Source organism: Asterias amurensis, chromosome 2, assembly GCF_032118995.1.
Source record: "Asterias amurensis chromosome 2, ASM3211899v1".
Lineage (NCBI taxonomy): Eukaryota > Metazoa > Echinodermata > Asteroidea > Forcipulatida > Asteriidae > Asterias > Asterias amurensis.
In genome coordinates, this window is record NC_092649.1 from 4,719,492 (window position 1) to 4,731,951 (window position 12,460).

General features: G+C 39.0%; 1 protein-coding gene across 2 annotated transcripts; it reads left to right on the plus strand.

The window, feature by feature from the left end:
- The first annotated feature begins 4 nt into the window (after positions 1-4).
- On the plus strand, positions 5-11,176 carry LOC139949674 (uncharacterized). 2 transcript variants are annotated; one of them, XM_071948146.1, is made up of 7 exons: positions 5-86; positions 2,024-2,539; positions 3,370-3,585; positions 4,308-4,406; positions 4,954-5,105; positions 6,023-6,124; positions 7,464-11,176. In XM_071948146.1, exons 2-7 carry the CDS (start codon positions 2,131-2,133, stop codon positions 7,983-7,985), a joined length of 1,500 nt encoding a protein of 499 aa, XP_071804247.1. In that variant the 5' UTR covers positions 5-86; positions 2,024-2,130; the 3' UTR covers positions 7,986-11,176. The 2 variants fall into 2 exon arrangements, with proteins under 2 accessions (XP_071804247.1, XP_071804255.1); XM_071948154.1 differs by lacking the exon at positions 4,308-4,406.
- The last annotated feature ends 1,284 nt before the right edge of the window (positions 11,177-12,460 follow it).

Sequence of the window (12,460 nt, forward strand, 5' to 3'; positions counted from 1 at the left end):
GTCGAAAAATGTTCCCCGAAGATCCGCTTGGTGGCGCTCCTCTCTCTATAGTTAATGGTTGTGCGTATACTATTGATGGTTGTATGGTAAGTCTAGTGAATTTTGATAATTAGTTAAAGCATTTATTTTGTAGGGTTTAAAAATGATTGGGATGTTTGAGGTAAAGTATTATGGGTGGAAACTGGTTAAATTTGACGGGGATGACGACCAAACTGTACTGACTTGAACCAGAGGGCATCCCCATCCCCCATATGTCCCCAGGGGTGGCTGGTTGGCAATTGTGGGACCCTGAGGAGAGGTTACTTAACTTACTGTAATTTGAAAATGAAAGTGTATCTAATTGATAAGGCAGACATGGCAGACCAGGGCTAGAAATCACACCTGCTTGAGATGAAGGGAATTACCTAATGATTCGATATAATTATAAAGAATGCAGGATCTATTTAGTCATATCGTAGGATGTCCTGTTTTCGAGGTGTCCCTGTTGCAAATCTTTTACCTTTCTGTGTGCGATGTAAACAGTCCCTAGATAAAAATTGTGTGGTTTTATATGCCAAGCAAAGAGTCTCCTCTTCTTTGACCAAAACTTAGAAATACGTAAGGCTCCACTGGTCATTTGCACTTGTAAATGCAAAAAGTTTGGTATTTTAGGCATTTCTACAAGGTACAAAAATACGTCATAATGTTGAGGCCATATAAAAATATTTGCCCACCGAAAAAGTTTCATCAAACGCTATTTCAATTCACAATTCATGATGATCAAAATCATGTGACAGAATGTTTTGCTGAGCATTCTTGAAAAAAAAATACCAAGGCTTAAAGAAGCCATGTGCCTTATATCATTTTCTAATATTTTTGGAGATTTTTATTTTGTAACCCTCGTATCAATACTATATTATTTATATCAAAATTTAAACATCAGCTTGTTGATTCAATTATCACTGTTTATTTATACGCTTTATTATAAATATTAAGAACAAAAATAGAAACAAAATAATTAGAAATCAGATTTTGAAGCCAGTAATTATTCACTCTTTTTATATTTTTTAATTTTTTTTTTATTGTTTGCAAGTTACCATGGTAAGTTTAAAAGTTTAATAAAAATATATTTTGAATAAAATGAAGGCAACTGCTGGCTATACAGTCATACACAGAATCTCAAAGAACACTTGTAGTCACTGCAGATTTTTCTTCCATGTATGGCTTCACCGGGAAACCATACTTTCTCGTTTGCCGTGAAAACATGAAAAACTCAAAACAAATGGGGCCAGTTGAAGTCATCCAAGATCGGTGTGTGGTGTGAACATTTCAATGTCCATCAAGTTTTAATACATGTTTGCATACTTCATATTAACAAATGAAGATAATTAGGGCATCGGTTGATATATGGCATCATTATTTTTTTCCCAATTCAAAGAAAAAGGCATAATAGCGTGATAACTGGTAAGCAGAGGATACAGGAAATTCTCGTAAACTAAATATATCATATATTATCAGTAATGAGGGTCGACCATTTAACCGTCGACTTGTCTTGGCCATCAGTGGAGTTGTCTTAAAGTCAAGTTGTCTGAACTGTCGAGTTGTCCGAGCGGTCGACCTGTCTCAACCGTTGAGTTGTTGAGGTCAGCTGAGGTCTCAAATTGAAGCATCTGAAAGCACACAACTTGTGTCACAAGGGTGTTTTTTTTTCTCTATTATTCTCTCGCAACTTCATCAACCAATTGAGCTCAAATGTTCACAGGTTTAATCTAAATATGCATTATGTTGAGATACAGCCAGTGAGAAGACTGGGGCCAATTACATAGAGCTGCGTAAGCGAAAATTTTTATTAAATTGGGCCCAGGTTTTTGATAACTACCAAAGGTGGCCAGTGCCTTTAGCAATTTTTTTTCTGGCACGTTAAACAGTGCTGTGAAATTGGGCCCTGGTTGTAATGCCATGTGTCAGTCATGCTTTAGAGCCCTCCCCCTCCCCAAGCAAGCATTAATGTAAGAGAGATAAAAATAAAGATTTTTCATTTCAGCTTTTGCACTTTGCAGGAAAAACTGACGGCACATGTGTAATGAAGTGATATTTACAACATTGTAGCGTAGCCACTTCCATAGCGCAAGCAACTACTATCACATACAGATGGATTCGATGATGATGTCCGATGATCCTTCTTTGGAGTCGGACACTCGCTATGAAATGGGTGTATCCCACAATGCTACAGTATATGCAGTGGGGGGCCCAGCCACCACACCACCTTCGTTATCCAACTTTACCCTACCAGATCCCTCCAGCGTCCCCCCTGTCATTGACGATACAGACAGGGGGCAGCAGACTGACACGTTATCAAGCAACATAGAAGAAGTAACCCAAGCGATTGAGGGCGAACACGCCGACCTTTTAACGGGACCGGAGAGAGAGTCAAAAACATATGGAAGGTTTAAGAACTGTGACATCTGTCAAGTCGTTATGAATTCCGCGGCGCAGGCCGAAATGCATTATGGTGGTAAGACGCATCAGAAGAAGTTGAGGCGTATAGCTGAGATGAAGGGTAAGCTTGACAATGCTTTTTGGAAGTATGTGCCGAAAGGTGTTCCCACCAACAGTTCTTACACGTATAAAATAGCGCGTTTTACAATAACCATATTGATGCACATTATTAGTGCCCTGGTGATTGGGCCATTAATAGTGGCACAGCCCTAAGTTGCTGTGACGCCTCAAAGGCTTTTTCATACACAATATCAACCTCTACCCTCGCAGGTACCCATTTATACCCCTGGGTGAAGAGAAGCAATTATAGTAAAAGTATCTTGTTCAAGGACATGACTGGGATTCCAACCCATCTGATGACTGAACCACTAGAACTTGAATTTGATGCTACTCTGGCTGAGTAGGGCCTGAGTAGGGCCGAGCGGTCAAACACCATCAACAAACTGGACTCAAGCTCTGAGTCTTTCAGACCATTAGAGTGTGGGTTCGAGTCCCGGTCTTAAGAGTTGTTTCCTTTTAAAAACAATACACTTTACCCTTTTGCTTTGCCCTATCTGGCTGTGTAAAGAACACAGTACACTGGCATGAATGGGGTACGCCAAACTGGTACTTGGTGCTATAGAAAGCCCGGTTCATACTCGCTGCATACAAATGCGAATCCAATTTTGACGTCACAGGTCCGTTTTAGTAGGGAATGTTACGCAGGGGTGGAGCACATTTCAGCTGTTGCGAATGATTCAGTGCCAGTTTGTGACGTCCATATTCGCTTCGCATTCACAGGAGGTACATGTAGGGCCTTGAACCGGGCTGTGGTCAACATTGTCAATGGATCTAAAATTTCGAACTTAGCTCTACATGCAAAAATTGTGAACATTTCTTTTTTTTTCCCAGCGGATTCCGACACTGAGGAAATCTTGTCCTCTGGCTTCAGTATCTTGCCATCTACGAGCAGTACAGCCAAGGGTCTGACCATGCCTCACTGTGACATCTGTGGGCTGACCTTCACCGCCATGTCCCAGGCCAAGATGCACTTGAGCGGGGCGCGCCATGCTAAGAAACTCCGCCAATTAAACCTGAGTGCTAAGGAGGAGATTGCCGTTCCATCAGGTAACTTTATTGAAGCTGTTGAAGGGGAGGGGGCGGGGAGGTTGCAGAGTGGATATGGGAAGGTGGAGCTTATACATTATAAGACGATGAAATTAAAACCTTCATAGTATGAAACATTAACAACAATAATAAATATTAGTTTAAAAGTATAGAATAGTATTAGAATGAATATCGTTTGCAGAATCTTGGATTAAAGGCGCTGGACACTCTTGGTAATTACTCCATACAATCGTTAGCATAAAAACATAACTGGTAACAAGCATTTGAGAGCTGTTGTTAGTATAAAATGCTTTAAGAAATAGCTTCCTCTGAAGTAACGTAGTTTTTTTAGTAAGGGTAATTTCGCACCCAAATATTTCAGGCCTGAAGCCGTTTTTACAGTTTTAGGCATCTGAAAGCACATAAATTTGAGTAACCAGCTTGCTTTTCTGTCATTATTCTCTTGCAACTTGGATGACCAATTGAGTCAAATAGATTTGTTATTTTATGCATTATGTAAGGATACACCGAATGACAATACTGGTCTTTGACAATTACCAAAGGTGTTCAGGGGTGGACTAGTCTTATCTCGAGTTAGGACCAGTTACTTAAAATTGGACTATCCATGCAATTTGTATATCTCCTAGGACTAGTCCTAAGTTAGGACTAGTCCTAACTCGTTGTGAAATCGACCCCAGTGCCTTTAACTCTGCCTCATGGTTGCAATTTTGTCCCGTTCACAGAATCCATTGGATCAACAGAGAAAGAAAAAGAAGCCCTTGTGTGCACTATCTGTAAAACAATCTGCACCTCTTGGTTACAACTTGAACAACACCGTCAAGGTTTGACGACTCTTCATTAGCTTTAATAATCATTTCTATTAGGCACTGGACACCTTTGGCAATTGTCAAAGACCAGTGTTCTCACTTGGTGTATCTCAACAAATGCACAAAATAACAAACTGCGAAAATTGGAACTCAATCGGTGGTCAAAGTTGCGAGAGAATAATGAAAGAAAAAACACTCTCGTCGCACGAAGCTATGTGTTTTCAAATGCTTGATTTCGAGACTTCAGCTGAGGTCTCAAAATCAGTTCAGATATTTTAAGTGAGAAATTACTGTTTTCTCAAAAACTATTCTACTTCAGAGGGAGCCTTTTCTCACAATGTTTTATACCAACCTCTCCCCATTGCTTGTTACCAAGCATGCCAAGTAAGTTTTGATGCTAACAATTACTTATGAGTTATTACCAATCAATAGTGTTTAATGCTTTTAAGTGGCCCCCTTTTTTGTTCATTTGTGCTTATTGTGGCAACAATGGAACCAAACCTAACAGTCAAATGAGTCAACTATTTTTCTCTTCTTCTCTTTTCAATCCTATCTCAACCAGGAGGTAAACACAAGAGTGTAGTAGATGCTGTTATAAGTGCCGAGGAAAGCCGCCTCGCAGCGTCATCGTCCAATGTGAATTCTGAACCAGAAACCAACTTTGCCTGTGCTTCTTGTAATGTCTCGACTAACTCCGAGCAGCAGTATCTTCAGGTAATATTAAGGGAATGAAAGAGGTGACAAGGTATTAAAGGGTTTTGGTTCCATTTGTAGGTCAAGAATTTTGTCCATGATACCCCTGTAAACTCCCTGTGAATGAAGATGTTTGTAATACATATGTAGAAGTTTTCAGCCTCATTGATCATCAAGTTTTTTAGAATAAAATGAAAGTTTTCAGGAAAGTCGCGTAAGTCGGTTGTACATGCTTAGAGGGCCGCTGTACTTTTTCCTAACACAAAACACAACGTCCACAGATTTATATTAAACTTACACAGTTTGAAGATAATGATAATAGAAAGCTTCCCTTGAAATTTTACTTACTGAGGTGCTGTAATTTTTGAGAAATGAGTAAAACAGTTTTAGCATGTAAAACGCATTAACCAGTTATGCTATGATTATGTGATAATATTGTTGTAGTTCAGTGCTTACCTAAACCAATGGTGAGTCGTGTTGGCCTTGTCTACACGGAGGACTAATAAATAGAACCAAGTGACAGCTTGACTGGATTGACAACGGACTGCCGCATGGCCAGGCCGCTGGGTGCTGCCCAGCCACCGGTCACGCCCGACTGGTTTATTGCATAATAGTCACAATAGACACTAACAACACTAACAACAATAACAACAATAACAACAATCACAACAATATCATAACTGGTTAATGGGATTTAACATGCTAAAATAATTTTCGTCTTCCTGAGATGAAAATTATTTTGTGACTTGTTTTACTCATTTCTCAAAAACTACAGAACCTCAGTTAGTATTATTTGAAGGGAAGGCTTTACAAAATGAACTTTAAAGAACTTTACAAGATGACTTTGCAGGCCCTGCCCTTTGTCCATGGCTATTTGTTTTTTATTTATCTATGCGATAATCTGTTCATGTTTTCCCGTCTTTACTTAAATGAAACAGCACATGGGAAGTCAGAGGCACAGAAACAAGTTGTTGCATAATGAAAGAGAGAGTAACCGTCATCGACCCTATCCCACGAAACAAGATGGTTTACAAAAGAAGGTTTGTCACACTTGTCATAAACTTAAATTGCCGTAGTCCATGAAAAAATACCACTATGAAACCAGTATTCTCACTTGTATATCCCAACATATATATGCATAAAATAACAATTCAGGACTGACTCCGCGGCAGTACAGTTAATTACGATCCTATAAGCTAAAGTAGTAGTCCAAGTCTATTTTCTATACCATCCGCCCTGGGAATAGTTAAAAAGCAGGACAATTCTTTTCAGAACTGAGAAGTCTCCCGAACCACCGATTATCTACTAGACAGTTCTTTAATAAGAACAAACTCTACCTGGCAAGTACACATGGTGTTACCGCAAACCAAATATACATAAAATAACAACTCTGAAAATTTTGACTCAAAGTTGTAATAGAATAATGAAACTTCCAGATGCATAATAAAAGCCTTCAGACCTGAAGTCTTTTAAGATTCGACTGAGAAATTACCTCATTCTCAAAAAAACGTGTTGTTTCAGAGGGAGCCATTTCTCACAATGTTTTATACTATCAACAGCTCTCCATATAGACCTTTATCACGCTGTCACCATCTTGGTCATGTTCACTGTTTCCAATAACTGTAATGAATGCTAACATTCATTGTGTATGGCACCAGACTTATTATTTTGTCCAGCCTCAGTTTGATTACAATGATATGGAATGGAGTAAAAATCAAAATGACCACACCGTGATTCTAACGGTCTATTGCTTCTTACCAAGAAAGTTTTATGCTAACAAATATTTTGAGTGATTCCAATAGTGTCCAGTGCCTTTAAACTGCTATTGACCTAAGTCTCCTGATTTGATATACCTTCCGCCCGGGTACTAGTTATAAAGCAGGATAGTTCTTTTCAGAACTGAGAAGTCTCCCGAACATCTGATAAATCTACTCTGCGGTAGTAGAATAAAGAAAGACAGTTCTCTAAGAACAAACTCTACCTGGCAAGTAGATACACACATGGTGTTACCGCAAACCAAATATATGTGTTGATACCTCACTATGCAATGCCTCAAATCCTATAATAGTTGCGTGTACCTGTTTTGGTGAACCAATTGTGTCGCTCACAACTATTCATGATTCAACATAATTTACTTACAAACCACAATCAGACAGTTGCACAATCCTTCAAACCTTCAGATTGAATTTCACTCTGTTGCGCTTGAGAATTAAACGTAGTCGCAACTATTTGATGCACGACTCATCGAATAATAAATTTCAAGCGTCGCCCAGACCTAATATTGATTACCATGCAATACTTCAATCCTTACCATTAAATGTAATCGCAATAATATGAAACAGTTAACCTCAATAACCAAGCATTGAATGTTTTCTTTAGTTGACAAGCAGCAACGTCAACTTCCAACAAAATGAGAAGAGCAGCAATACCTACAAAGCATTATTGGGAGTGAACACACGGAACAGGAAGGTCCCTTACGGAGCACGCTACAACAATTCACGTGGCCAGGGCAGAAACTTCACAGAATCCCGCACATTTTACCGAGAGGCTTCATCTTCTATGGGGATAGGCCGTAACAACTCACCTTATCAACAAACAAGATACTTTGCTGGATCGGGCCGTGGCAACTCACTAAGCCAACAATGCAGGTTACCAGCTAACCGGGACCAATCCGACGAAGACATCTACATCCACAATGATCCGTCAGTGGTGTTTCCAAATCAAGATAAATGGTACGGACATGATGACGGTAGGCCAGACATGACCAACTCTGCTATAGGAGACAATGGCGGTGGCAATGACGCCAACAACTTTGATGACAGTCGGGTTTACTCGTCGGCCAATCACATGAAGCTAGGGTTCGGTAAGGGCAGTGGTTGGCGCGACAACCCATCTTGGTGATAGTGAATCCGTAATCAATTTGTTTCAATTCGTTTCCGTTTACTGTGAATACTATTTATTATTGCTACTTCAATCACCGTCATATTCCCTGTATTCAGCAGCTGCTTGATTAATGAGTGTATAGTAAAGGTACCAGACTATTTCCCCTCTCAGGCTCGGTTTGGTTGCATTGTTTTAAAATGGGAAGAAAACAAGATCTCTATGTCATTGAAGTCCACAACAGTTAGCCAGTTACACTGAGTTTAATAGATTATTCTATAGACAGGCTAGTTTAAAGGCAGTGGACACTATTGGCAATTACTCCAAATAACTATCCTCATAATACCTTTCTTGATTACGAGTAATGGGGAGAGGTTGATGGTTTAAAACATTGTAAGAAATAGCTCCCTCTGAAGTGACGTAGTTTCCGAGAAAGAAGTAATTTTCCACGAATTCGATTTCGAGACCTCAAGTTTAGAATTTGAGGTCTCGAAATCAAACACCAGAAAGCACACATCTTCGTCTGACAAGCTTGTGTTTTCTTTCATTATTATCTTGCAACTTTGATGACCGATTGAGCTCAAATTTCCACAGGTTTGTTATTTTATGCATATGTTGAGATACACCAACTGTAAAGACTGGTCTCACCAATAGTGTCCACTGTCTTTGAATGTTGTAATGAACAGCAGGTACCACAACAATTTAATAAGTTCACCAACTGCATCTGGCTTGTCAGGGATACAGAATTTCAGCCAGAAGATGCAGTGCAAAAAAAAATTGTATGAATACTTTTACAGTTTTTCAAACTAAAGATGTATCGCCCAGGGTATTGTACGTTTAGTGTTTCCCTTGCCTTTTGAACTAGCGAGGTGGTAAAAATTCAAATTGATGGATGAATCTAAAAACTACACAGTCTGAACACTGCCAAAATGCATGGCTCAAAAATCCATCTACAATTTCGAAATGGTGAGTTCTTGTTTAAAAATGAGAAACAACTGTTAACAAATTTTGTGTTAGTTTTCTATAAAGGTAAAATCATCAATGTGAACAGGCTACATCTTTAGAGCTGATCAGCTGATTTTTTTCTTCAAGTTTTCAAAACAGTGGAAACTGGAAAACACTTTTCAAAAGTTAAGTGTGACCGGCAGTTTCCTCTGGGTTTTATTTGTGTAATTAGAAAGTTGTCGGTCTAAGTGAAGCGGTTGTCGATATTGACAAAAACTGAACCAGATGGTAAATAAAAGTAGCGAGGTAGGCTACCAATGTGACTTGGCAGCGGGAACACCAATTGTGGTGATTACCAGGGCCCATTTTCATAGAGCTGCTTAACGTCCGATTTTGTGCTTACCATTTCATTGCGCCGCTAACAGTAGGCTTAACAGTAGTGCTAACTGTGCAATTTATATTTCATAGCACTGCTAACTGAAAGCACACGAAAAGGCATGCTAACCTTCCGGTTAGCAGCGCACGGAAATTAATGACATCACAATGCAAATCCACGGTAAACACGCAATATGGTCGGGCAATGTTTCTGCTAACATGTGAAATATGCCAAGGCTTAAGCAAATGTTTCTGCTACAGTAAGAAGGCAAATTTGCTTTCCGTTAAGCAGCGTTATGTAATTGGGCCCTGGTGCTTACTGTATGAAAATGAAAGACGTAACAATGTTATTCCATGGTGAATGCGCAAGATGGTCGCCTAATTTTCTTTATTGCCCATGAAATACGCTTACAGTTAGCACAAACAAATTTCTTACCATTAATTGAAGTTGGATCCAGGCATAATTTTCTCTCTGTGCATTCCACAAGTCTAGCCTAAGCCAGTCAGTAGCGGTGGTGCAACCAGCAGGAGGGGGAGGGTGATGACGGGGCATGAGCCCCCCCCCCCCCCCCCACCCGCCCTCCTCAGAGCCCTTGCCCCCTAGGTAGTTCAAAGAATGCCATCCGGTTTGCCTAGTCAGTGGGATTAGCCATGTTAGTAGAGAGCTACCATGTACTTTGCTTATGTAAACCTCCCCATTGATTCAGCATGTGTTTGTTGAAGTTTACCTTGAACACAAGCTTGTACAATACAGTAAAAGTGGTGTGGATAGGTTAGAATTTTCCTATAACATCAGGAGTGTGTTTTGGCGACCTCAACCAAAAACTGTTTCTGACGTCATAACCAAACGGTAACCGAGCTCACAACTCGGTTATCGTTCAGTCTGAGCAGCAACCAACAAACAGTTTTTGGTTGGGGGTCGCCAAAACGCACTCCAGGCAGACGGCTTTTCCGCTGATTAGCTTGTTTCCTCTTTTGTCTTAATATTTAGTGCCATAAAAAACTTGTTAAAAGCACTGGACACTATTGGTAATTACTCAAAATACTTGTTAGCATAAAAACTTACCTGGTAACGAGCAATGGAGAGAGCTGTTGATAGTATAAAACATTGTGAGAACCGGCTCCCTGTTAAGTAACGTAGTTTTTGAGAAAGAAGCAATTTCTAACTGAAATGTTTTAATTGAATTTGAGACCTCAGCTGAGGTCTCGAATTCAAGCATACATGCGCAAACATTATTTGTTTTACTAAGACAAAAATTATTTTCATTACTAATTTGTGTTACTCATTAATTCTCAAAACCTACAGCACCTCTGCAAGTAATATTTTAAGGGAAGCTTTCTCCCATCATTAAAGCCATTATACACTTTCAGTAAACAGTATTGTCCAAGTCCTACACTTCGTGTATCACATTTTGTAAATAAAATAACAAACCTGTGAAAATTTAGGTTCAATCGGTCATCGGAGTTGGGAGAAAATAATGGAAAAACCCACTCTTGTTTCCGCACGTTTCGCCGTGTCGTGGCATGTTTAAAATAAATCTGTAATTCACGCTATCGAGAATTGATATTGTTTTAATGTTTTCTCAAAAAGTAAAGCATTTCATGGAATATTTTTCAAGAGAAGTCTTTCACCATTTTTGTAAACCCTGTAAGTTATTTGTAAATCTGTGAACTTTTTTTTTCTTTTATGTACCGAAAGTGTATAATGGCTTTAACTTCAAACCTGTATTTTTTGTATAAATCTGTATTTTTAATTAAGTGTTTTTTATTTACAGAAAGGTCCAAGCTCTGATGTCTAAGTATAGTAGGAAAGGCAATAGTTGTACTTTGTATTGTATGAAAATTGTTGTTTGCCTCGCATTAAACTTGATGAAAATTAGTATGGTACACGAGTACACAAGTTGCATAGTTTCTTCATTCCGTCCGATCACTGATTATATTTTTTTGTTACCATGGTAACGTCTTCATGTTGGGGGTAAAACATTCATTTTCCAATAATAGAGCGCAACTTACATGTGGAAAAAAAGCAGCAACTTTTTATTATTTTTTATAAGCAACCAAAATGTACTTTATTTTCGGTCACATAGGGGTAGTTTACGATCTGACCTTCAAACTCTTTTTTTGCATGTTATCTGTTGGATATTTTTCTCTGTGATTTGTGGCTTGTTTGGAAGACTAAACAAGTTTTTAGAAACCGTTATAACCGGGGCCAATTTTATAGAGCTGCTTAAGCAAAAAATTTGCTTAAGCACGAAAAGAGCTGGCTTATTTTACACATGTTACATGCCAAAATGTCATCCCATATACATTGTTTGTGACTGGTATTTAGCTGTTGTTTACTTAGCATAACAGTTGAGTGGAGTTTTGGCCGGTAAATTAATTTTACTAGGCAACAATTTTTTTGCATAAGCAAAATTTTGTGCTTAAACAGCTCTATGAAATTGGGCCCAGGAGGAAAAATGATTATGCAGTTGATTATAGGAGAAGAGACTGCTTTACAATGTTTGTCATTTTATCTGATTTATTCCAAGCATAATAGTAAATAATTCAATTTTTCAAGGCAACCAATGAGGTGAAAAGAAACTGTTGTCAACCATCATTGTTATTCAGAAAATGTAGTTTGGGAAAAAAAGTATGTAAAAAGATCTTTAGTTTAAGTGCTGCTTCTTTAGTATTGTTCCCAAGTCTCTTATCAGGATATGTACTCCTCCTGTTGTGTATGTCCCTTCATCTTTGATTGCAACTTGTTGTGGAAAGCCGGCCTCCGGACCATAATGAAGTGCTACAATGATAGGGCCTTCAAAGTCTGTATCTGTCCTGGCCGAGTGGAAAAGAGTACCAAACTCAAGCTCACTGTGCCTTCTGTTCAGCAGAGTGTGGGTTCGGATCCAGGTCGTGACACTTGTGTCCCTGGATGAGCAAGACTCACTTAACTATAACTTTATAAAATATACTCTCCACCCAGTAAATGGGTACCTGTGATGGCAGAGATGGCTCGTGTGATTGATTTATAGCCGAGTAGCGCATATTATTAATATTGCACTGGCTGCATATATTATATTCCACACCAGGGAGATGTGGTTTAAGGAATGAATTAAGGCCCTGTGAACAGTGGTATTAATGTTGGAAGCGCTTCGAGACGCCCTCCCGGGTGTAAAAGCAGAGTTATATAAAAA